At 48.8% G+C, this 24,869-nt stretch overlaps 7 protein-coding genes across 7 annotated transcripts; 3 read left to right on the forward strand and 4 right to left on the reverse strand.

The window, feature by feature from the left end:
• Positions 1-997: 997 nt before the first annotated feature.
• Positions 998-1,505, reverse strand: F5B22DRAFT_266210 (uncharacterized protein). Its single transcript, XM_047970148.1, has one exon. The coding sequence runs from the start codon at positions 1,408-1,410 to the stop codon at positions 1,147-1,149; it is 264 nt and encodes an 87-aa protein (XP_047835414.1). The 5' UTR covers positions 1,411-1,505; the 3' UTR covers positions 998-1,146.
• A 4,832-nt stretch (positions 1,506-6,337) lies between these two features.
• Positions 6,338-8,374, forward strand: F5B22DRAFT_642210 (uncharacterized protein; the record flags this gene model as incomplete). Its single annotated transcript, XM_047978091.1, has 2 exons — positions 6,338-6,646; positions 6,716-8,374. 2 exons carry the CDS (start codon positions 6,338-6,340, stop codon positions 8,372-8,374), a joined length of 1,968 nt encoding a protein of 655 aa, XP_047835415.1.
• Positions 8,375-9,668: 1,294 nt separating this feature from the next.
• F5B22DRAFT_642211 (Sec20-domain-containing protein) lies at positions 9,669-10,995 on the reverse strand (the record flags this gene model as incomplete). The annotated part of the gene is made up of 2 exons (XM_047978092.1): positions 9,669-10,584; positions 10,661-10,995. The coding sequence occupies 2 exons, from the start codon at positions 10,993-10,995 to the stop codon at positions 9,669-9,671; spliced, it is 1,251 nt and encodes a 416-aa protein (XP_047835416.1).
• Positions 10,996-11,224: 229 nt separating this feature from the next.
• Positions 11,225-12,082, forward strand: F5B22DRAFT_266489 (39S ribosomal protein L53/MRP-L53-domain-containing protein). The gene is made up of 3 exons (XM_047970150.1): positions 11,225-11,323; positions 11,390-11,594; positions 11,670-12,082. Exons 2-3 carry the CDS (start codon positions 11,414-11,416, stop codon positions 11,783-11,785), a joined length of 297 nt encoding a protein of 98 aa, XP_047835417.1. The 5' UTR covers positions 11,225-11,323; positions 11,390-11,413; the 3' UTR covers positions 11,786-12,082.
• An 85-nt stretch (positions 12,083-12,167) lies between these two features.
• Positions 12,168-14,339, reverse strand: F5B22DRAFT_266296 (inorganic pyrophosphatase). The gene is made up of 5 exons (XM_047970149.1): positions 13,326-14,339; positions 13,136-13,255; positions 12,712-13,055; positions 12,573-12,656; positions 12,168-12,520 (listed from the first exon to the last, which is right to left on the reverse strand). The coding sequence occupies exons 1-5, from the start codon at positions 14,070-14,072 to the stop codon at positions 12,379-12,381; spliced, it is 1,437 nt and encodes a 478-aa protein (XP_047835418.1). The 5' UTR covers positions 14,073-14,339; the 3' UTR covers positions 12,168-12,378.
• A 2,931-nt stretch (positions 14,340-17,270) lies between these two features.
• Positions 17,271-19,906, forward strand: F5B22DRAFT_266914 (uncharacterized protein). The gene is made up of 7 exons (XM_047970151.1): positions 17,271-17,537; positions 17,619-18,246; positions 18,298-18,436; positions 18,494-18,804; positions 18,856-19,144; positions 19,201-19,365; positions 19,435-19,906. Exons 2-7 carry the CDS (start codon positions 17,668-17,670, stop codon positions 19,560-19,562), a joined length of 1,611 nt encoding a protein of 536 aa, XP_047835419.1. The 5' UTR covers positions 17,271-17,537; positions 17,619-17,667; the 3' UTR covers positions 19,563-19,906.
• Positions 19,580-22,075, reverse strand: F5B22DRAFT_266922 (Ppx/GppA phosphatase). Its single transcript, XM_047970152.1, has 3 exons — positions 21,826-22,075; positions 20,255-21,709; positions 19,580-20,204 (listed from the first exon to the last, which is right to left on the reverse strand). The coding sequence occupies exons 1-3, from the start codon at positions 21,930-21,932 to the stop codon at positions 20,015-20,017; spliced, it is 1,752 nt and encodes a 583-aa protein (XP_047835420.1). The 5' UTR covers positions 21,933-22,075; the 3' UTR covers positions 19,580-20,014.
• Between the last annotated feature and the right edge of the window lie 2,794 nt (positions 22,076-24,869).

A 24,869-nucleotide genomic window follows, 5' to 3' on the forward strand; every position in this document is an offset into this window, starting at 1 on the left:
ACATTCGGAGGTGGCAACGAATCATGGTAGCGTGCTTCAATCCACAACAAAAACGCTCAATGGTATAGATGTTCCACATCGCGCTCAAGAATTTCAAGCCATTGACCGATCTCAACTTCAACCTGCTACTCAGGCCTCAGGGTTACCAAGCATTCCGGTAAAGCCAGCAGGACAAAACCACGTGCTCCCACCCGTGTCACCGTATACCAATGGAGACGGAATTCACGCCTTCTCCTCTCCGCATCCAGCTTTGTCTCCCCCGGAACAATCGCCCAATAAGTCGAGGGCTTACTCAACTCTTTTCAACTCATCCCCACCTGAGGCAGAGGCTTGCTCAGCTCCGGGGCAAGTTAAACTACCCCAGAAAGGAATATTTTATCCTCCTACAAAGAAGAGTGTCCAAGGGTCGTCGCCAAATGGTGGACCCACTACTGCAACTGTGTCTATACCACCAGTACCAGCTAGACTTGATTCGCCTCTCAAAAAGCCCCTCGAAACTGCGAACAACCATTTGACAGTCGACTCGCCACCGAGTGTAACCCCAGTAGCGTCTTCCATGCCCATTCAAACTCCAAACACAGCGTCGCAGAGTCAACGAAGCGTACTCTCAACACCACAGCTCGACAAGTCAGTCTTCGGTCCCAACGACGCTACGCCCAGTCTTCCGCCAAGCAAGAATGGCATCTCGCCGATGAAACGTTCACCCCCTCCACAGCACCGCGGCACTAGAATTCTATCATCACCGGCTCCTGCAATTCTGCCTCCTGCCACTACTTTGCCTCCTTCCCCTTCAGAACAAATACTCACGCCACCGATCAAGTCAGCTGACCCTGCTCGGTCAGGGTAATACAACACTAGGATTTTCATGGATGACTTCCATATACAGAGATTGAATAGACGAAGACAACCTCGAATCATTGACGACTCGAAGAAGTGATGAGAACGGCCATTATTATATATCTTAGCGTCCAATCCTAAGTGATACGATGCGATGTTGACTACGACATGTGTAGACATACGAGCGCCGCCCTAGTAGACTTGTATAAATACACATGTCGAACAATTTAGATACTACTACGGAATGTCGGGGACAGAGAAGGCCAAAGGCGGAGACAATTGTATGAGTTACGATGCATCCTGTGGCGTTTAGACTGGGGTAGCTACTGAGTAGCGTATAATAATATTAAAAGGCAGGCGTTTACTTTTCCGCCGTTTCACCTTGTTACGTTTCTCTCGCCACCTACCTACCAAGTCACGGCCGCCCCAGTGAGTGGATGAAAAGACATTTGTAGCTCGGTACTTGTACAGAGTAACAGGTTTCTGTACTAAAAGGACTAGTATAGCCAGGAGACGTAGGAACAAACGTCGACATAATATGTACTTGTTAAAGTTAAAATTCCACCAATACATCTGACTGCCGGACTACTCTCGTATTTGGGTCCATTTACACCAATAGAAGAAAAGAAGTCGCGAGGAATTGATTCATGCTGTCGAATTTCAGCTCGACACATCGAGCAGCAGTACCACGTGGGTATAAGCATCCCCGTTCCTCATTTTTCTAGCTCGCAGTGCAAGGATAGGGATTTTGGTAACATCGTCATTTCATTCTTATATTATGTATGATGGCAGCTATCTGTTTCCAATCTGTTGACTTGAAAGCTAGTAGAGGCAGCAGGACCCTCAGTTTTCTTTCCATGTGTACTTCTCCAGATACGAGGCTTGATGCAGTGCTACAACCAGGTCCAAGCTCTCTTACCGACTAATGGAAATGCCACACCGACTATTTCCTAGGACATGTCTCTGGCCAACACACACGCAGGGACGCATACACTTCCCTGCCTACCTCAGAGGACCTCACAGCGCTACCTAATAGAAGACTTACTGCTCTAGGACTAACGAGCCAATCGTCTCTGGCGGAATCAACAATCTAATAACCACGTACCCGCAACGGACAAGAGCCCTAAGCTATGATTGGAGATGGAGATTCGGATAGGGGCGATCTGTCACACGATTCCGATAGTCTGGACGAACTGTTGGTCAGAGCGTCGAGACATACCTACGAAGTACAGGTAGAGAGCAGGGGGTTTGCCTGCGCTGTGTAACCATAAATGAGTGATTGGGTAGTCGACCTAGAGCCAGGTCGGTCAACCAATCCAGCAGATAGGCGTGTAAGATGAGCTGCGGCAGGGAAGATGTCATGACATCATAGCTGTGATGTTATAGTCACTGTTCAAGATCAAATATTTATTATTGGGATCCATTAAGGTAAGAGAGGAACGCTACGAGAACACATTACTTGAGATAACCGTCCAGGAAATGACATATGGGGAGCTACATGTGACAAGCAATAGGATCGGGGCTTCAATAAGATATTCCGGAACGTACATTCCAGCTGAAAACGGCCAGAAATAGCAAGACGCAAGTAAAAGTGGCCCAACATCTGCAAGGACGCCTTGATAGGGCGGTATATAGTATTCCTGCCTTCACCATATGTACAGTCTCTGGCATGGCAGCACGACAGGTCAGCCGTGTGAGCAAAGCGCGATCTAGTTGAGGTAAGATGATGATGAAATACGGGCCCAGCTGCAAATTGAAGCTCCTGTAGGCTGAATGAGCCCGCTAAAATAGGACAATCTTAAGCTTCTCGCATCTATATCCGCTGGTTTTGTCGGATATGTTTAGAGATGCAAATCGCCTCTGACGTTCAAACAGTCAACGGCACTAATGCCAACAGCCGTCCTGCAGGCAGGGATGAGTAATGCAAACACTTCAGAGCGAGAGACGACGGCGCAGCACAGGACGACATCTTCTAGGCAGATCATTACTGTGTGAATCCGATCCATAGGCTAGTGAGACATGCTCAGGATGAGAGTCGTGAGAACAGGAATAGTCTAGAAACGGCCTAAGGCCGTCCATCTGTATGTATGTATGTACATGCGGGTGTATATGCATACAGATAGAACCTCGCAGGCACAGGTCTAACGTGAGAGTACTTAGGCCAGGCCAGAAGAAGATGTGTAGTGTAGAAGAGTCATTCTGCATTTGGACAAGTTTCTTCAACAGGTCTACTATCAAAGGAATGTGGGCTGTGTTCAATTCCCAGAAGTCTTACACGCACGTTTTCGGGTGTCCTCCCCAGGAAGCCAGCATTCCAGAGCCCTCTCTCACCTTTTCAGCTGAGTAGCTTAGCTAGCTCAACCTAACAGCCGCCAAAAACAGGTAGAATGAAGAAAAATGATTCACTTTATTTCGAAGTCGCGGAGAGGAATCGGTAAGACTAGTTCCGCATGCTCTCGCAGAGTCCGACCCCGTCTGTCTGTCTAGCCTGAACCCATACGGATGGGTGCGTGGCGGTATGGCACTGTCTAATCTAGCCAATTTTCATCCCTTCATTCAAGCCTTAATCTTGCATAATGATTCTGCAAAGCTGTAGTCCTAAATGCCATGTGCCATCTATGCAGCTAGCGGTGTAAGAATGGAATGGAATGTCTGCAAGGCACTTTACCTCATCTGAGGCGGCATCGCTCATCAAGCCTCAACGTCAAGCACTCCTTTCCATTCTGCCCGCATATAGCATAGCATTTACATAGTTAAATATGCCAGGAGGAAAAGAGAGAGAAAGAGATGGAGCACAAGGCATGTCAGAATACTCTGCGTACGAAGTATGTCGGTAGGTACCTACATACCAGTGCATATCTCTCCCCCCCATATCCACTCACTCCCGCCGACTCTCTCTTTCTATCTTCCTGAACACGGCCATAGCTATGTCGGCCCGAGGTGAGTTATGTTAGGCCAGGAAATGGTCAAGCAACGCCGTGCCGGCACGAAGAAGAGCCCACCATACCCTCCTCGTACCTCTCCTTCTGTCTACTTTTCCGCAAGCGGCCATGTCGCCGCATAGCAGCAAAGGAAAACAGAAGGCACTACAAATATACTTTTTTCCATGCCCAATGATTTCCTTTCTTCTCTTCCCGTGGCGTCGAAGACGGAGGTCCAGAAGAAGAAAAATCAATGAAAGGAAGAGGGACTTCTCCCTCTTTTGTTGTCATCATCGTTGCCGTCGCCTCTTCACGTGTTGTACCTAGGCTAGAGTTGTCGACTTGACAAAGAGGCCCAGCATCCAGCCAGTCTGTAGCCAGTTGAACCATACAGTTCAGGCCCGGTCAGCCGGTCTGTTTGTTGCCCCTTTGAGTCTTCCTTTTCCCCATCCACGCAGCACTTATACCTATCTATTACCAATATCTGTTAAACTACCTACCTCAAGCATCAGAGAGGAAAAGAGGGAGAGAAAGGGTGCTTAGTTCAACAAAACCAGCCTCAAAAGAATTCATACCCGGGGAATAATTCCTTTCTACACCCACATGTGCTTACCTTGTGTGAAACAAACTCCCGACTAAACAACAACGACTAAGAATACCCGGGCTGAGCACACACCGCTTTAGCTATCCAACGGGAGCCTACGGGAGCCATCAGTAGCATCGCCGGCGTCGTCGTTACCGACTCACACGGTCCGACCCGAAACCTTCCCTCCCAGAGAGCACACCGCAATAGCGCATCTTAGACTCACTCGCCTACATACATAACAAACATACATAGCACACACACACATTTTTGCGTTCCCGACATCGTCGTCGAACGGACTGTCTCTCCTTGAGGTAGACACTGACAAAGGCTACCAGTCAAAAGAGAAACCTGCATGGAGCAGGGTCAACACCAACATCAATAGTAGCGCTGCTTCTTTCGGTAACAACCCCCATAACAATTGCTCAACCGCAGTCCAAGAAAAGAAGAATAAGGAAGGGGTGTACTCATCAGATAATCCCAACCGCCTGGTTCACATCAGTACATCATCCCACTAGGAATACCGTACCTACAATATACACACACGCCCATCTTTCCACTTTCCTCCCAGTAAGAGGCCCTTCTCCTACCACTGCAGTAGCCGGTACCTGCCTGCATATCTATCCGCACAGTCAATCTGAATCTCCCCCCGAATGAGTCTAGTCGACTAACGGAGCATTGTATCAGCTGAGAGCACCCGCAAAACCCCGGCCTCTCGCTCGTCGATCTTCAGCACTCCCTACGTTAGAAAAGGAGGCAGAGTCGCTGCACTAGGTTCGTGCCAGAAGTTCATTCTTTCACCTGACTGGCCGCTCCTGCACATACCCCCGCCCCTGTCCTCCCTATGCCAGCCCATATCTTTTTCATGTCATGTCCTGTTCTGCCCTGCGTCTATTATGCTCTGCCCTGCAGCCTGCCACACAAACCCATTTCTGACAGATCTCATGATGCGACTGCATTGCCTCTGTCACAACTGCTTGGCTAAGGTTGGCTGTCGACCTTTGCTAGCTAGCAAACTAGCTGGCGGTCAGGTTGGTGGCCATTGGTATTCTGTACAATGTGTTGCTCTTCTTGGTATTGTCATGCTTTTGTAAGCAAGTAGAAAGAAAGAACAAAACTTTTGGGCAGGCGGACATGGGAAGAAAATCAAAAAAAGACGTATCAGATAAACAGTCGAGACTGATTCGCTGGCAGGTTAAATTCTTAGACTGATGCTTCTGCTGTTTTTCCTCGGCTCAACCACAACGCATCATTCGTCCACTTCCGCTCACATTTAGCTCTGAGCTCGTTGGTAAACCATCATCACGTCACTTGTCGTCTTCTTGTCTCCTGTGGTAGCAACCGGAGAAAAAGTGTTCGTGTGGCTTTGGTTCGATTTTCCAGCTTGGTCCGTTCAAGAAGCTACCCAGTTCGCCCGTCACATGATCCCATCTTGAGCGCTAGCAACATCGTCCGCCTGAAACAAGGCTTACAGTCGCCTGGCCTGTCTTAGGAGCTTGAAGTAGGGGAGAGTATACCCACGAAACAGAGGGAAGAGACCGCTGCTGTCGATTTCCAAAGCCAGCTTAGGTATCTAGCATCGTCATCGCCAACACTAGCTTCTGTTCATCATCAACAGCCTCATTACCTGTCTATTCAAGCGTCCACCAACGGACCTTGCAATCGAGCTGGCCTGAGCTGGTCCACGAGAACGTGTATCGCGTGTATCCCAACTCTTATCCAACTATCTGATGTATGTGTATGTGCATACCAGATAGATCAAAATCCACGGAGAACAAGCGACTGCCGTACAATTCCCTTGTTCAAAGCAAATCCCTTTGAAGGAATTCCTTCTTTTGGTTTGCTGTCGTTGTCGTTATTGTTGTGCGATTGCGCCTTTATCCTGTTCACCATTCAAGTCGCTGTTGAATTAACTAGCCTCAAAGACAGTGATTATCCTCCCTGTTTCTCATCGCAAAGACTTTGTTTTCATTTGGCATAAAAAGAAGCCGATGAGATGGAGAAGGATGATTCACCATCACCGGCACCCCGGGTTCTATTCAATCAGACTGACGACGCGCTCCATAGCGGATTTCAACAACTTATTCAACATAATGCGACACAGCATCAGCCAACTGAAATAGGTAGTCAAGTGGGATCGAACTCGCACTCGAGATATTCAAGCCCAGGCCCACAAACACATATGCTGAACACATACGATCATCCATCTTCATACACAGCTCCTCCATACGCAGGAGGATATCAAACAGGATACCCTATAGAACAAAGCCCCTACCCTGAACTTCCCGACGTAAACTCCTCAACGGTAGGATCTTTTGGATCAGGTTATACCGATCTAGCTTGAGCAATGTGGCTGACATCAGGCTTTTATCAGAACTCTCACAATACATATAGCACCCCAGGCACATCACCGCCGACACCCATTCAAGCCGAAGGAATAACAACCCGCAGCGGGCGCGCGATAATGAGACCATCAACAGCGACTACATTGACTCGGCCGGCCCGGGTCGAGAGGAGGGCGCCGAGGCCAAAGAAGAGAAAGAGGGCTGGAGGTGACGGATATGCCGAACAATCCTCCATTGCGCTCGGAAATCCGCTCAGTGAGCTCGTGAAGAACATAACGAATATAACTGACACGGACATCGATGCGTACGTGAATCGGTCACCTGAGGAGCGCCGACGCGAGGTAGCGGCGTCGAAAACGGGGAAGGTAAAGCGGCCAATGAATGCGTTCATGCTATACCGCAAGGCCTACCAGAATCGGACCAAAGAGTGGAAGAGGCTGGATGATATCAGGAGGAAAGAGGAGAGGGCCAGTGGAGGGAAGCCGGAGAAGGGCCACGACAACCACCAGGTCATTTCGCAGGTTTGCGGCCTCAGCTGGAACATGGAACACCAGGATCTGCGTGACCAGTATGACCAGTGGGCCAAGATAGAGCGCAACAACCACAAGCTTGCGTTCCCTGATTATAAATTTGCCCCTGCCAAATCCAAGGCAAAGAAGCCCGCTCCTGATGGTCGCCATGGGGGTCGTGATTCAGACGATGACAATGCGTCGAATCTCGATGCATACGAATGGGGACAGTTTAGTAGTGGGCCGCCTTCTAGAAACCACTCGCGTGCGGCTCGGTATTTGGATCACATAGACCCGGACGGTGAGTATCTACCACCGGGGTATACAGGATATTCAGGGTCTGTGTACACATCGCCGTCACCTGGTATGCAAGCAGCACGTCTACCGCCGGGATATGTATCACACCATCACCAGCCACATCCATCGTCTTTCCAATTTTCTAACCCTGGAAAGCAGCGACCCGCAGATTACGGTTCGAGGCTGGGGCCGGGGCAATATTATCAACAGAACACTGAGTTCACTCAACAGGCGTTTCCCCAGCCATATGGCGGTGGTCCGGTTTACGGGATACACCACCAGGGAATCCCAGCATTCGTTGAGAATGTCTTTATCAATAAGACAAACTCGCCGGCACCGTCATTCCACAATTCGCCCGTCCTCGATCATCGTAATCAGTACAATGAACTCATAGGAGCGTCGAGTTCGTATGGCCCACCTATCTCGCATCCACATCCACATGCGGCAATACCGCCTCACTTGCACGTCCAACATCTAGCACGCCACGCAGTTGAGCATCAAATAGACCCTTCGCTCATGGCAGTGCATCAAAGTGGGAGCGTGGGAGGTGCTGCGCATAATACTTCGTTTGACGGCCTAGAGATTCTAGGTTTGGGTCAAAGCGGTGAGTTTGGCGCAGAAAGTCTATCATCATATCAGCTGGACCAGGCAAGCACACTCGCAAGAAGCCACACTGGATCGCCACATCCGCAGCAATTCGAGCAGGCGTTTCATACGCCTAACGATACTAGTACCGCCACTCCGGGAGCGGAAAGCGGTGGAGGCAACGATCCGACAGGAGACGCGAAGATGAGCCCCTCAGATTGGGAGACGACACTTGGCGGGTCTGCTGATTTTCAGCTTGAAGACATCGATCACCTCCTCGGGACAACAGCGGAATAATCTGGGGCGATAGAGGAATATTTTGACCTGAATTCCCAATTCGGCCGTACATGATACCAGGATCACACACATTTGTTGCTCTTTCCTTCTTGCCGTGAACTCAACATTCTACCTCTTGTCACCCCATTTTGGAAAATGAGAGAACTGGAGAGTAGATTCCAGTACACAGGTTGCATGGTGAATAAACAGAAGTAGTTGAGTGAGAACATTGGAGAAGGGAACGGAGTACACAAATACAGGAAAGGCGTTGGGAGGCGAGGAAGGAGTAAGGAAGAGGGAAATGTGGGAACAACCATAGAGGAAATTGCAATTTGTATTTAGTATTATTCCATTCTTCGCCTTTATTGTTTTGATGGAGTGAACTCATGCCTTTCCGTCTTTCGTTCCTTTTTTTTGCTTTTGCTTCTTCACTTTCTTGTATCGGACCTATGTGTCTGCATCGTCAGAATCCGTCCATGAATGACTCTTTTTGTGTGGCTGAATTCGAGTGCAAACATCCATTCTTGACGGAAGACACAGAAGAGGGATACGCGATAGTAGGCCTTAGAAAGTTGAGAACACGGAGTGGGAGAGAGTGAAGGAATGGCAGGGTCTGTATCATCGCTATCGTCATCTTGTCTGGAACTGGAAATAGAAACCGAATACCCATAGAGAATGCATATCAATTCGATCCCCAGAGGAGGCGCCCACCACTTTCCGTATTGCGAAACCGTAAGGGTGCAAGCCGCACATGAATAGATTATCATCACGGCCTAGGGCGATGATGGATAAGACCAGAGATATTTCTGTTTCCACGAAATGTTTCCAGCCTTCACCCAACCAAAGCCGGTAAAAGAATAATGCTTTGCGTACCTCCACAGACACCTGGGGCGCTGCCAGGGTGCAGCAATATATTTATTATAAACTTATTGCCAATTTCGAGAACCTTGTGTTGTTTACGCTGACGTGTGTACGTACGGGATGCGACTGTTTTAAATGTCCATTCATTATCTGGCCTGGACCATGATTTCCTGTTGTCCCCTTCTCCACGTAACAAGGGACTATTCGCCGAGAAGACTGAATGAGATGGGCCAGCGGACCGGAAATATCTATACGTAGTAGTTAACACAGCTTGGCACTGACCCACTTGGAAGCCGCCCCTTTATTGCGTTTCGGCCAGGCATATATGATTCGATGAGTGAGGTCGTGGAACCTACATCTCTTCAATAGAGGATGCGAAACCGCAATGTCAGATAGAGAGAATGAGAATAAAGAATTGGGAGAAACAGCATTAATAAGAATTTCATTCCTGACGTTATAGCTCATCTTTGACCCGTTGGTCGCCAGTCGTTGGGATATCTGCATGTTCCTCTTCTTCTTCCATCATTCTCTTCTTTGGATTTGGTTGTTCTTCAGCCGTGCGCTCCCTTAACTCAGTCTCGTCGGTGCTTACTTCATCTGGACCTTGTGCACCAACCTGAGATTTATCAATGATTTTCCCTACTTCTTCTATCATGGACCCATCTAGTTCCACTGCCTGTGATTCTAGAGGCCCGCCAACTTCAATAGTAGGGACATCTCTATTATTCATATAAGGTTGTTGAGGGCTAACGCCGACCGAAGCTGACTCAGAATCTGATTGAATCTGTGACCCTCTCAGCCCGACAGTGTTGGAAATACCAACAGCAGTCTTAAATAACAGTTTGAGTGGCAGCCAGACTAGCCACCACGTCGGACCCCATAGTAGGCGTCGGAAGATAAGCCACCCAATGGTTATGGTCAATAAATAGAATGCAGATTGCAGATACCACGTGTCCGTCTTTTGGCTCTTGAGTAGCGTACCAAGCAAGGCACGAGAACTCGATAGCATTGTGTCAAGACTTGAGTAATTCTCTGACAATTGGGCAAGAGCCTGAGTCGACTCTTGAAGAGTATTATGAGCAAAATCACTCTTAACCAACTCAGCGGACATCATGTCGTGAGTTCTCCGCATGGATTCCGTCACATCATGGCTGGCGCTGATCATTTGTTCCTCTTTGGTCATCTCCGACGCCAATTTTCGTGAACGACGAGGGAATTGAGCGGTTGTGGTAGCCGTTGCTGACGCTGGTGTCGATGCGCCGGACCGCGGGCTCGAGAACGACGCATAAAGAAGCTCTCGTTCATGCTGCTGGGCAAGTTGTAGATTGCGTTTTGCTGTAATTTGGGCTTTACGGAAGGATTTTCGACAGCTATCCGGTGCCTTTAGTCGAAATATCCATGACAATAACGCACCTGTCGAAAAGCATAAAGGATAAGTTAACTTACAGCTGAAGCTTTCGCTCGAGTCGCTCCGCACCGTCCTGGAGCCGGTCCTTGTCATGCTGCAGGGTGCTGCCAGATCGGCCCGGACGTATATCAATTATTTCCTCTTTCAATAACTCTAGGTCCTCCTCCTGCTCCCGAAGCACTTGATTTATTTCCGAGCTCAGTTCTGTTCCCACATTATCGTCCTCGGCCGCACCAAGTGGCACAGATCCAGGCTGAAAGTCGAAGTTGGCGAGCCGCTGAATAAGCTCCTCAAGTTGGCTTGTGGCATCTTGTAATAAATTGAGTCGATCTTGTAGATCTGTGAATCGCTTCTCTAACAATTCCAGTGACATTGTGGTGGCGGTTACTTCATCGTAATACTGTTATGCGAAAAGCTCGAGTCCATAGCTATCGTTCATATTATTCCACGGTGGCATTTTGGACCTGAGCTGTGACGTTGTTAATGGCAAGTGGTACCACACTAATCCATGCTTTCAGCTAGACCTAGATAGGCTAGACTGCAATATCTGCATACCTCAGGTAATGTTGGAGGTGTGGCTGGCAACGCCTTATCGCAAGCAAGCCACATCCATGAGCTTCGAAAACCCTGGGCTTCAAAGCAACATCATTCAATTCCCAATTCGCCGATTTGACAGGCACAGCTAGCCGTTGGTTTCGCAGGTATGATGAATTGCCTTAGTCGTCACCAAGAGAAATAGCGGGTGAAATTAATCATTGAGTAAACAGTGGCACCAGATCAAGACGTCCACGATGATTACTCGCTTCATCACCGAGGTGAACACAAGGTTCAACCCATTTTCGATGCGCTCGCGCGCCACGAGGTTATTTCTCAGCTACCTCCCTCCCAATGCGCGCGCCTCGGGAGTTCAGATTAACACGACCCTACTTCCCCGTACATCGACTGAGCCAAGTACCCTAAGTGTCAAATTCAGTGCGTTATGCTCGGTTTATGATATAGTCCCTCGCCTGGGCTTCCAATACGATACTAACAATCCCTTCTAAATAGAAGATGGAAAGGAGATGAAGCTTGATGGCGAAATACTAGGCATCAAGGGTATTATTGAAGAAGTAGACAGACACTCTCGTGCGCTGCAAAAGCAGGCAGACCTTGCCGATGGCTAGACGGACTCGACAATCCCATTATCCTTACTGTACAATTGCGAGCATTGAATGGCGTTTGGGGGCTCTTTGAGCGCGATACCACTTGGTTGGCGTGACGGCGAACGGCTGTATATCGTACAATCAGCAATTTCTGAAAATTCACACTGAACTCGGGCATTGAAGCCTGGGGCATGAGATGACATTTGAACAGTGTGTTACCAGTCACGATGCTTCAATTAACAGCGTGATTATATTAGTGTCTCTATTATTGCACACCTGGGTTTCTACAAAGTCTCAGGATTCAACAACATGTGGAGTAGAAGTATACTAATCAAATGCTCCAGAAGTATTAAAAGTAGGAACAAGCACGAAGCATAGTCAAATGTTGTACGGTGCCGGCGATTTTGGATCAAAGAATTTACGATTGCAAATACGTTAGTGAATTTTGGCCTACGAAAGTCCCCAGTGTCCCCTTTCTTTGGAATAGAGTCTATGTGGCTTCAGATCGAACTATCTGTATTGAATTGACAATGCATTTCGTGGTTCTGCCCACGCTGGTATTTTTGTGCTGAATATGTGCGGAGAAACTTTTGTCTACTATGAACATGACAAGCTTAATTAGCAGCGCCGCTAATGAAGAACCACTTGTCAATTGAGCTGTCAATAGGCTCAGGGGCCAGGTTCTCATTAGGAGGGATAGGAGGCAACTGATCGGGGGTAACGCGGCTGGGAGATTGGGAGACAGTCAAGTTGGTGCTATGAAATTTGTTAGTGTCGATCATTAGTCTTTTGAGATTAAGACACATACGTTGAGATACCACCTGAGGCTGTCTTGCCAGTAATGAGCTTTTCCCAAGCCTCGCCACACTCGTGGATGACGTCCATGGCATACCTGTATGGTGTGTTAGTCGAGAAGCAGTGTAGTTAATATATCGATTCAGACGTACGCCTTGTTCTTGCATTCACCGGTGAAGGCGAATTGGTTCTCAGGCTTTCCATCGGGGATCTTGTAGATACGGAACCACTCGTTGGTAGCACGGAGAAGACCGGGGAGGTGACGTTCGACATCCTCAACGTCGTTGAGCTTGGAAGCCAAAGGATCCTTGACGTCAACAACAATGACCTTCCAGTCAGTCTCCTCCTCGTCGAGCAGAGCCATAACACCTAGGACCTTGACCTGCTTGATCTGACCAGTGTAGCCGACGAGTTCACCAATCTCGCAGACATCGAGCGGGTCGTTGTCACCCTTGGCCTTAGTCTCCGGGTGAACAGAGTTAGGGTCTTCCCAAGTCTACAGGCAAGCGGACCAAGTTAGTGTGTGTCAATCAACCGGGCGAACGGAATAAGCGGCTAAGCCGACTGAACACGTACCTGGGGGAAGGCACCGTAGTTCCATAGATAACCCTTGTGAGGGAAGCAGTTCCGGACAAATCGAAGCTTGCCCTTCTTGACATCCTGCTTGATGGGGTTGAGAAGCTCGTCCTTGGAGATCTGGAGGTGGTTGAAGACACAAAAGTTAGTGGCGATACGAATAGCCAACGTGGATAAGCAATAAAAATACCTCGAGCTTAGCGTTAGTCCACCTAGGGATCTCAACAATCATGTTGAGAATGGTACGTTCGGCGTTGGCATAGAGGGGGATGTCGTGGAAGGGGGAGACGGGAACGCCATCCTTCTCGATGTAAACACGGTGCTCCAAGGTGTTGGGGGCGGCCACCTTGCGAGTGGTGTAAGGGGAGGCCATTTTCGTCAGATCGGAGATAGACGTGTGCAAAACAGGGTTGAAGGACGACGAAGGGGAGCTCGAGAAGTGTCGAGCAAGCTGGGCTGAGCGTCGGGATGCTATGTTGGCGGCCGGAGAAGTGCCAACGGGAGGTGATGAGAGTGCTGACGGTGAAGACAGTGAAGAAGAGGAAGAGGAGGAGGAGGAGGAGGGGAGGGCTTCTGCAGGTAGCGTATGCAATTGATTAAATCTACGAGTTAAGACTGGTGCCATGGGACTGATAGCGACAACGGTGCGGACGGCGGACGAGGAGGGGGCGGGGCGGTACGACAGGGCCAGAGCCAGAGATAGAGGGGGAGGAGGGGTTGCGCTGGGTGTGCCGGGTGTGCTGTTTGCGCTGTTCCTGACTGTCCTACAGGGTCCCGTCAGCGGGCTGTTGCGGAACGTGTGATTGGCCCGCCGTGACAAACGGATTACTAGTCGAGGAGTCGGCAAGCTTAGTGGGCGAGCTTGCGGCTGAAGTCCTTTGGTGCAAACCCGCTTCTGCAGAATCTGCACAGCTGCCCGCGATGGTGATGATGCCATTGCTTTCCTAGCAACAGGATGGAGAGCTACACTGGCATGCAGGAGAAATAGAGGAAGACTTGTATCGACCAATTAGAATGTATCCCGCTTCACGGCGAGGCAACGATAAGGGGAACGATGACCTGGTGGCTGGAATTATCTACCAAGGTTGTCAATCTGAGACCTAGCTAAGGTAGCTTGTATTCCCCATCGCAGCACGAAATACCGGTACACTTAGTGATAGTAGCTGGGTACCGAAGAAACGCTGACAGCCCCACACCCGGAGTTACATGTACTTCGTAGGTATGGCTTTTCTCAATTCGATGCTTACCTACCCGAGCTACTACCTTAAATGTTAACCTTACCCAATTATCACGGCCCCGATCCCCCGATCCGATCCCACGTTGTGCTTCCCTCAGCCACACCCGCTGCTGAATTTGTCTGCCGTGCCGTTCAGGATTCTAATTTGTCAACAGGCGCCCCGGCGAATCTGATGACGGAGCAGTGAACACAAATACGTAGGTATATCACTCACCTTCTGACAGCTTGTACTGTATCACGTTTCAGATTCGAAAACGCAGTCATATGACCGCTGTTTAGCTCACATCACATGTGAAGTACCTAGGTAGTACTAGTAGCATACATTATCCACCTTTGAGCCACGAGTCGAACTTCAAGGCGAACACATGAAAGTCTTGGGAAACTGGTGGGCCAGTCCAAGCCAGTGGGCCTTTGGTGCCTAATCCAGCTCAAGTTATCGTAAAGGAATAGTATTCTATTGATGTCTTTCAAAATGCTACTTCAACATTCCCTACGTATTCTCTTTTCACCTTACCATTCCACCCATGACTGGAGTGTGTAGCCGGGGCCTTCCGTATGGCCTTCTTGCCTTTTACGGTATCTGGGTTTCTACGATAGCCCACATGTCCAAGTAGCTAACAGGAAACCCATAAGAGGCAATTATATGTCTAGGCTTGGCCGTTAATACTGTCTCCAAGAGCCAAGCCATAGAATTAACACTTGTGACTTACTATATCTAAGCTCACTATTGCACTATTTATATTAGAAATAGCTTCGAATTAATGGTTGAATAAGTAGTCGAATAATAGTTGAATAAGTAGTTGAATAAGCAGTCAAATAAGTAGTCGAATAAGTAGTCGAATAAGTGGTTGACTAAGTGATTGACTACTGGGCCTCGTCTTTTTCTGACACTGTCTCGACTAGTTAGCCTTGATCAAAGGATTGATCATAACCTCGGCCATAATCCTCCTACCTGCAATCACACTTTTGATCACACTCAATTTCATCGCATAGCAGACAGACTACGGAGTGGCACCGCATTCCTCAGTCGGCGTAACCACGAGACTCGCGTTTTCCGATTAGACAGCAAACGAGGGAATTTCCACGACTCGAACACAAATCTGACATCAAAGCCTTGATCACGCGCACAGCATGTCCAGATATCTAATCAATTCGTAACACGCTTGCTTCGTCGAACAACTTACGTAAGGACTGCTGTTGCAGCTGGATGGTATATGGATAATACCTATCAGACCATGCCTGTTCATCTCGAGGCAAAAGGGTGGCTGCGGACAAGAGATCCCAGCAGCCTTCCCAGATCATGGAAATTTTCGCGATATTCTCTTGTAGGCAGTTCTTTGCGCGCATCGTACTGCGACCCCGGACGTGACACGCGCAGATACCATAGTTACACCAGAGCGCTGCTGGACAACGACAGCATATGAAGTCTGTCTGTATCACCAAATTGGTCAGCCAGTACCTCAACTCAATATTGCCGATTCGCTGCGTCAGAACTGAGATCAAGCCATCCCTTGCAGCCAATAATAAACCCATAAATTCCGCATCATGTGCACGATTTGTCGTCGGCGGCTTCTTTAACGGACCTTGCCTATTATCTAGCTGTTAGTTTCCAAGTCAGCTTACCGAGCAACCAACTCGTCAGAGAGACAAAGAGAACAACCAGAGCGGTCCTAATCACAGGCTGCGACTTCCAAATGGAAGCCCAACCATGAGATATCGCTGTTTCCCTGCACGAACAGGCTCTCCGCGTCCTGCGCGTTGGCTCTGTCGTCAATTCGAGGAACTGATGGAAAGACAGCGCAACACTTCCACGTCGCCGAAGCGCAATACTCACCACAATTCGGCGCAATCGCCCCCTACCTATATACGCACCTACCTACCAGGATTTTGAGGCTGGCGCTATACTGGGGATAGAAAGGAGACTGCGAAGGAACGTGAGCACTTGCTCCGTAGATGCGGCTTCATAGCTACTGTCACAACATACTTCCATCGAGAGAGAAGACCAGTATCACTCCAACGAGGTCTACAAATCACTCTGGAACACGACGAGCGCCATAGGTATCGAGCGGAGGGTAGCCAGACAGAGAGGGAATCTGGAGAAATAAATGGCAAGCCTAGGCTTCCAAAGTGCGCGGACCTGCCGGTATTTATACCTACCCGACGTCACAGACAGCATAAAAATTATGAAAACGAGGACGAGACATAAACAAGAGGGCACGGGTACAAGGTAACAAAAGGAACGTGATAAATATAGGTACCTACACAGTAGGATGGAGGTTGCCGCCGTCGTCTGGTACGGGAAGTGGGTCTCGGTGAAGCAGTGGACGATTAAGCGTCGACGATGCGATCGTCAGAGCAGCAAGCGAAAACGAGCTGTCCGTGTGCGCATGTCAATGATACAACCGAAAACTGGAATCAAGACAGGCGCGGCCAGGCAAACCTGCCAGAGCCTATCTGTATAGTTGACTTTTATTTTGTATTTTGTATTTTTATTTTCGATTCTATTCATGTACATACAGTAGGTAGGTAATTTAGATGTGTTGGCAGAAGCAAGCTGCAGGCGGCCTTGGCAAATAGCCATGCACGTACTGCCACTACCTTGAGTATACTACTACGATGCACAGTACACTAAGTAGGTTACGTCCCATGTCGAGACAACAGTTCGCAGCTCAAGCCAATTTCCTAATCCGTCAGCAACTAAAGCAACAAGCTTCTCAACCAGGGGGTTTCACAACGAGAGCTTTATGTAAGCCCTCACTACAGAGAACGAGCGACATCATTGCACTCAAATCGTGTATATAAAAGCTTCTTTCGCCGTCGCCGTCGATCTTCCTGCCGCTTGAGAGAAAATGGCCCCCAAACACGACGCCCGGCAAAGAGACTCCAAGTCGAGGGCCGTCACATGATCTGGGTAATAGGTTCGCTCATGTACGACATCCTCCAACTCGCATTGGGAGAGCTGTCGATTTTCGGTCAGGCAAGGGTTTCTTATTCGTCAATGGAACAGTCTTGGCCGGGGTGCCCAGCCAATCAGCATCAACCTCGCCAGTAACCCGTACTGGCTACTCGCAGGAGCACGACAAGTGGTCGTCTTCGAGCTACTTTCATGTCTCAGGCTTCATTGAGACTTCATAATTTGTGACTCTGGACTCAAGTTCACTTATCGTAAATTCCCCCCCACAGGTACCAAGCAGCCAAAGTACCCGCTGGTCCTCGCTGATTCGTGTTGCGTGTTCGTCTGACAAGGAACGGTACGGTACTTCTCTAGCCGACTTACACGGCCCACGCAGGCATCATGACCCCGACCACCCAACTATCCCAGCTCGTCTCCCAGGTACCTGGGTTCATAAACGAGCATTCCAAGAGGAGACGTGACACTCCGACCCTTGACCTTTCCCAGTTTTTTGACTTTTCCGCCTTCTACGACGGGAACGAGCCATCCAGCCCCGGAACTCGGAGCAGGTCAGTGGCCTCGTCCGACCCGGGGCTCACGTCCGGCCCGTCCGAGGAGGACGGGGCACCCTCACCCGGCCCTAGCTTTGAACCTTACCACAAAGAGGCCATCAAGCAGATTAAACAGCAGGATGATCGTTTTACTGTCCCAGAACGAGAAATTCGACCAAAAGGAGGCTTGCCGTACCCTTCAAAGATCCATCTTGACAGTGTACCGAGTCCTACAGGATCAAGCCCATCTGGTAGCAATGTCGTTATACTATCCAACCCAGGATCGCCAACCATGTTCCTTGATGCCGCTGTTGAGGAAAACCATGCCCTCAACCGTGGTCGGCGGAACAAACCTTTGAACAATCCCGAGAAAGTTGCCGTAATGCGGAAGCTTGGTGCATGTTACCGTTGCAAAACACGCAAAGTACCAGTACGTGTATGGAAACCCCATCGGCTGTGCCAGTGCTAACTCTTCATATAGTGTGACGAAGGAGCCCCTTGCACTAATTGCACCAAAGATGCAGGCAAAATGCAGCATGCGGAATGTGAGGACTTAGCTGAGCAGATCTGTTTCCGTCAACACCCAACAACGGCATTCAGTGAAATTAACCGTGTTACCTGTAAGCCATTGGTTTAACATAACTGGTGAAGATATCAAAAGTCCTAACGCCCTTTAGGTGCTGAGATGCCGCCTCGAGGTAAAACATCGGGACCCATGCTATACTTCCAAGTCTTCTTCGACATGCGCAAGTCAGTTTCGCCATTGATGATCCCAGTCTCAAGAGTCGAATACGAAACATTTGACGGTCGTCTTGGTATGCGAAACACCAAATATCAGTTGAATTTTAACAACTTCTCATTGGAAGAGAACATGCTCGTCGATTGGGCGTCGGCACAAATGCAGCTAGAGGAGGACACTTTCCAATCTGCCCTGGACCACCTCGTCATGGCCTGTATGGGGAATGGTCAAGCGGATATATTGCCACATGTTAGCATAGGCCTGACTTTCTCGTGACGGCTAGCACTGACTCTTGCGCAGTCTGATCTTCTCCAGAAAGTCCACAAACTCAGGTGCTTATATAAGATATGGAGACACTCCAGCTTTGTCTATCAGACGACTGCTGGCAACGAGTATGGACGGTTACCTGATGAGATCCATCGAGTGCTAAAGGGAATAGCTGCAAAGCTGATAAAAGGGATTGAAAATGATGTCCTGAGTGAATTGTCGGGAAGACGGCCAAAGCAAGCAGATCGATTGCCCTTGTGGGCATGCACAATGCAAGTCGTTCTGTTATACCATGATTTGATCAGCATTACGAGCTCTCAGGGTAAGTGTTCAGCATCCGTGACCTGTCACCGCATATTCAGCTGATCTTGTGTCAAGAACCATGGGTTCACACAGACCTACCACGAAGAGCCGAGAGCTTGATGAATTATGCTGTGGTAATGTGTGATTTGCATTTTGGCAAAAAGAAGCCCACGCTCGCTAGCGATTATGCCCACTTGACAACATGCTTCGCAAATGTTGAATTCCAGCAGATCAAATTCTGTAAGTTCAGTTGGCCTCCTCGCAATATTGTATCGATATCGGGGGCTTTGTTTCTAACAAAGTGACCAGTTGCAGATATTCATCAGCGCCGTAGACTATCCGATAAAGTATTGATCGCCTTATTAGCCAAGTACCAGAAATGCTCAAGGCCCAGGGGGATGCCGCCACCGCAGAAGCGATTAAGAAAAATGGCCTGATGCTTCTACAATTTCCCTTGGTTTCCGATCGTTACATTTCTTTCCCTTTGTTGTAATTGTTTCTTGTTACTGGGACGTTTTGAACCCAGGGTGTGATGTTTGTACCATGAACAGACATGAGATCAAGGATTGGAGTAAAGGAGTTCGGTCATAGTGGAGATACCCAGTTGTTTTCTTTTGAGTATACGTTTGCCTCCGAATCACGAAGCTACGATTATGCAGCACGAACACCCGGTATGGAATTCAGACTTCGAGGTGATAGGGCAAATCTATAGAGGCCTGGGGATGCTTCTGTGGTTGTTGTTCTTCACTTAGTTTTGGTATCGAATCTTGAATATACCTGTTAAAGTTTTCATGTGTCGTATAGGTTGCTACAAACAACAGAGCCATAAATATGCATATCGTTGTTGAGTGTGGAGCAGTCTTAAGGAGGTGCTTTACACGATGAAGCACTACGATTCCATGACCCGCACAAAGACTGCAACTTTGTGACAAGGCTCTTTAGCACCTTCTCTCAGCTTCCCAACTTTATTGAATGAATCGGTGATCTGATCGTCCAAAATATGGTATAAAGCTGGATTCAATGATATGGTGAGCTGGATCTTTGATTTATTTTTGCCATTGATAACCTTCGCGTCAAATCTATCTTGGATTAGAGCATTGCCAAAGGCAAAAAATGGATTCGTACTCACCTAACTGTATCCCTGAGCTGATCCTGGTTCCTCGGCATTCTGGGTAAGAGTTGAAAAAGCAAGCGCGCAACTTCTCCGATATATTCTGCCCAGAAGACTGCTTCTGTATTCACTTGGTGAACAAGTCTCTGTAGACTGATGAATAACTGCTGATCAGCCGGTCCGATTGTAGCACCCCATCTGAAGCAGAGGGTAAGGCCAAGTACACACCGGGCTAGATGGCTAAACCCAGGAACACTAGGATCACGGTCAAGGGCATGATGTAGCTGAAATGAAGCGTTAGCTTCACTAGGTTCCCCACTTCTTGACCATATCTCGCTGGAAAAAAGTAGCCCAAGTCCTAGAGTAAAAACCGTTGGAATATTCGAATAGTCCACATTTGAAGGTAAAGCAGACTGTATCGTTTTAACGACGGCGTCCAGGGTTAGGGTAGATACATCATTGCCGCAATGTAATATTGTCAGAGGACTAGCTTCTCTAATGCTTAGAGGAAGTTTCATGTATAACGCGCCCTCGCGATTTCCGCCGCCGCAAAAAGTCACCGTACGAATACGAGGGATGGTACCGACGAGTGCGTCAACGACGGTGGCAATGGCAGGAAATTGCCTCCGTCGTCGCTTTGACATTCCGAATATTTTGCCATCGTATTCGGCATTTGTCTTCCGCATGGTGTTTGTCTGACAGAAAAAGGATCCCTTGACTGTGTATGCACCTACGGCTGGAATTGGATAGGGTTGAACAGGGTCGCTGTGCATTAAAATACTGCCGTAGCCCCTAAAGCCTCCTCCACAAAGGTAGATGTCAACGCCACTGCCGTTTGGGCTGGCCTGGGTGTCTCTCAATGCGGGGAATTCCTGCTGTAGTCTGACAAATGCATCCCGCATTCCTATTTTGAGCTCATCTAGGGCTGCGGTTTTGACTTCGACGTCGTTTTTTTCAAGAATGTTAATCAGCCTTGCCGCACCGAATGGAAGACTTTTCCCTGTTTTGGCAGCTTGGAATTCATAGTCTTGCATGTCTGAGTTCATATACGTCATCTGAACAGACCCGCCTCCCAGATCCAGAAATAATCCGTTGACAGTAGCAAAGCCACTCCTCGCTCCCATGGCACCGAATAACGTTTCGACTTCAGGTGCCAGAACATGAACACCGAGGCCAGATTCAGCAAAGATTGCATCCAACATTGATGCTGCATTGCTCGCCTTTCTCATAGCCTCTGTGGCGAAGACAGAGACATGTTCGGATGGCACACCAAAGTCGACGGCTATAGATTTAAACCGGGCGAGAGTCCGCGAAACACGAGCAATCACTTCTGGAGAGAACTCAGGAGAACCCAACGAAGATGACTCGTTGAGCGCGTCAAAGAGAGAGATAGCGGCACGCTCTCGATACAGGCTCTTCAAAAGGCGGGGGTAAGACGGCGACAAATCTGATATGGAGAACCGGATTCCATTGCTGTATTTGCGGTAAGTTTCTTCTTTCCCTCCCGTTGGATTTCTTCTATTTAAGCAAGGGATGGGTATCTCAGGGATACCCAAGGGAGCCACTACATGAAAAAAGAGACCACACACCTTCCCATGTCAACTAATGCGTACAGGTGATTGGGGAGGTTGGGATCCCATGGGGACATTTTTGAAGCGAAGTTATCGAGTGTAACAATGTCTGTCACGGACTTCATGATGAATAATAGCCCGATATTAAATGATATTATGGATATATGTTAAAGAAAATGGGTAGTTGGGGCGTTGTTTTGGGTGCAGAGGACTTAACAGTAGGTACACAAGTCTGTGGTAGGTAGAGGTACGCAACATCCGTGACGTAGGGGTTCCCTCCACTCCTGCCAACTGACCACAGCTGGTAGTGCATCGTTACCCGCAGTCTCACTTCGTAATTGATTGTATGTGGTCGGTTGCTACACCAGTAACACCCGCTCCTACTACGTTAGGTAGTCTCGGAAACACATTTTAGCCTTGTGTTCTAGTAACCTCGAGACTTCTGGCTCCCTTTCGTACAGGCTTGACGCCCCCTAGACAAGAATCTGTTGGACGGGGCGGACCGTGGCCTGATACAATAGGTAGCTTGGGGCTACAAAGCGCAAACGGCCAGCATCGGTCGGTCCTGGGGCCCAATTTAGCCTCATATCCTATAAAAAGAAGCGCATCTGTTTGAACGCCTCCCTAGGTATTGATTGATAGGCATACTTGCACAACGCAGTAGTCAGGTGGGTTCGGTCTGAGAAGTGTCCTAATTCTAGATACAATCTCATCAGGAGGCCGCATGCCCTGGCGCTTCTGCTTGACATAGTTGCAGGTGCTGAAACGACCTCATCTGGCCTTTTCCGGTGGCCCTCAAGGGGTGGCTATGATAAGACCGGTTTTGGCAGCCTCTCGAACCGAGAATAATTCGGTGTTCATATAAGTATATGGTGTGGCCCCCATACAACTGTGACTCGGCGCTTATAATCACTTCGATAGCAGGGGAGGTGGGTTGTCTCCGAGCTATGTTATTGGAACTAGTATTGTTTGACTAGCCATTAGTGTTTGTCTGCTCTGTATAGCGACACATATCGAACGCTCTACCAGGCACACGGTAGTTGTTCAGGGATGTTGTTTTTGAGGAGTCAAATAGATCGGAAGTGATCTCATCCTACCTATATGTCGGTGTTGCCCCACGACCATTGCGGCCAAATGTAGATCAGAGTAAATTGGCTTTTCACGAATACCAACCAGGATACCTAGGTGCCACAGTCCAGCAATTTGGCCTTGGACCGAGGCTGATATCGAACGGGCACAAGGTCGGAAGTTAGGTGGCGTACTTGTTCTCAAGGGTTCCTGCAGATATCTTGCAACACTGTCTGCACCTCGGAGCATGGCTTGGGGTTGGTGTACTGGCCGCAGTACGGATACGGCATTGGGTCCATTAGGAAGAACGAATGACAAAATGCCTGGCGCACATGGGACATGCTTACGTAGTAGGTAGGTAGGTATGTAGATAGAGAACCAAAAGTCTTCTCTGGCAAAGCGTCTGGGTTGACACGGGGGCGACGAAACGCGATAGGTAGTTCAACTGGCGGCCACTAACAGTATCTAAGTAGGTATTCAATAGGCAGAAACACCAGCCCCCGACGAGGTTTTTTCTTGTTAATTCGTTTCTAAGAATCTGCAAGTATAGCCGCCATCGACATGTGCCTCGTCAACGTGAATACGACGCAGGAGCTTTTGGCGACATGGCTATTCATCGATATTGCGAAAAGACGCACTGGAATGGCCAATTGGAAGCGTGCAGAGGTGCATGTGTACGAACTGCTACCGGCCTTGGAGCTATTTGTGGAGCTGGGGGGGGGCAGGCTGTGGGCGGTGGTGCTTGGGTGGTTTGGCGCTGCAGAGTGCTGTCACTGACCCCTGGACAGATTGGACGTATGGGTCTGCTATGGGCAGGATCTGGGCAGGCCAGGGCAGGACTTCGGGGCCCCAACAGCCCCAACAGGGCCAGAAAACAGGGGCTGCCTGGTATCTGCTTGGTACATCTGCACCGTTGCTGCTGTGCTGGGATGTTGACGCGTCGGATCGCGTCAGCTTCGCGTCTCCAGTACACACAGACACAAGATCCCCCGCAAATGTGCCCCATCGCACACAGCTGAACTGCTGTACCTACTGTATCTTCGAATTCACCTGTAAGTACTGCGCTGCGCTGCACTGCACTGCACGACTGTACTGACTGTACTCGGTATGTGTTCTTTATTTCCTGTCCATGGGCTTCTGGGCCACCCAACGGCTTCGTCCGTCCAAATTTTGACATGACAAGTGTCTAATTTTTAACCTAATGCTTGTTACCTAAGTGTACATGTTTCTAGATGCCTCGTACGTGTACTATGTATACATGTAGTACTCGTACGTGGTACTTACAGCTTCCCCCCAGCCTCCCAACTTTTCCCTGGAGCTGGTCAGGCCATGTCCCATACTTACATGCACATACATACATGTATATGTATGTACAATTTGATAGTGTACAGCTGGGTTACCTGAAAGGTCGCATCTCACCAGAAGTGAACGACTAATGCTTGCAAGATAAGGTAGGTATGCCAGACGGGAAGCAGCACTACCGTATCAGTTTCGATATATGCCAACTACATTCCATGATACTTCCACCAGGTTGACTTTGTGGCATGAGTAGAGCTGAGGCAGAGTAGATATCAAGGTAGGCCTACATAGTTACCTAGGTAGTAGACAGTAGGTATAAGTAAAGGTAAGAGGGTAGGTAAGTAGATATGATAAGTGATAGAAGCCCAAGGCACATCTGAAAGTTAACTGGAAACACTTAAGTAAGCGAACATCTCCACGTCAATAGTCTTCAATCAGTCATCGGCATCTAGATGCTGCCTCTCGCCTGAATTACTACTGGACTATGAACTGAGGTGGTCTTCTCCCAAAATATCTCCCAAAATACCCTCCTGCCTGTCTACCGGAGTGAAACCCTACCTACCGTACCTACTTAAGACTGCACTACCCGTAGACCTGCCTACCTTGGGTACTCGCCTATGGTACAGACGAGAAGCAATAGCCGAAACTACCAACACAACGAGCTACACCAAGGTTAGATCATACGACTCAACTTG

Source organism: Xylaria bambusicola (genome assembly GCF_022495145.1).
Source record: "Xylaria bambusicola strain CBS 139988 unplaced genomic scaffold F5B22scaffold_3, whole genome shotgun sequence".
Lineage (NCBI taxonomy): Eukaryota > Fungi > Ascomycota > Sordariomycetes > Xylariales > Xylariaceae > Xylaria > Xylaria bambusicola.

Bases quoted from the DNA above. Each gene is read 5' to 3' on its own strand.
- F5B22DRAFT_266922 (XM_047970152.1), bottom strand. From the start codon at position 21,932: ATGAAGTCCGTGACAGACATTGTTACACTCGATAACTTCGCTTCAAAA. The intron at 21,710-21,825 runs GTGTGTGGTCTC...CCGCAAATACAG, and splicing joins GCATTAGTTGACATGGGAAG to CAATGGAATCCGGTTCTCCA. The intron at 20,205-20,254 runs GTGAGTACGAAT...AATCCAAGATAG, and splicing joins CAGCTCAGGGATACAGTTAG to ATTTGACGCGAAGGTTATCA.
- F5B22DRAFT_266296 (XM_047970149.1), bottom strand. From the start codon at position 14,072: ATGGCATCATCACCATCGCGGGCAGCTGTGCAGATTCTGCAGAAGCGG. The intron at 13,056-13,135 runs GTACGTGTTCAG...GCTTGCCTGTAG, and splicing joins ACTACGGTGCCTTCCCCCAG to ACTTGGGAAGACCCTAACTC. The intron at 12,657-12,711 runs GTACGTCTGAAT...CACACCATACAG, and splicing joins GGTGAATGCAAGAACAAGGC to GTATGCCATGGACGTCATCC.
- F5B22DRAFT_266914 (XM_047970151.1), top strand. From the start codon at position 17,668: ATGACCCCGACCACCCAACTATCCCAGCTCGTCTCCCAGGTACCTGGG. The intron at 18,247-18,297 runs GTACGTGTATGG...CTCTTCATATAG, and splicing joins GCAAAACACGCAAAGTACCA to TGTGACGAAGGAGCCCCTTG. The intron at 19,366-19,434 runs GTAAGTTCAGTT...CAAAGTGACCAG, and splicing joins ATTCCAGCAGATCAAATTCT to TTGCAGATATTCATCAGCGC.
- F5B22DRAFT_266489 (XM_047970150.1), top strand. From the start codon at position 11,414: ATGATTACTCGCTTCATCACCGAGGTGAACACAAGGTTCAACCCATTT. The intron at 11,595-11,669 runs GTGCGTTATGCT...CCTTCTAAATAG, and splicing joins TACCCTAAGTGTCAAATTCA to AAGATGGAAAGGAGATGAAG.
- F5B22DRAFT_266210 (XM_047970148.1), bottom strand. From the start codon at position 1,410: ATGTATTGGTGGAATTTTAACTTTAACAAGTACATATTATGTCGACGT.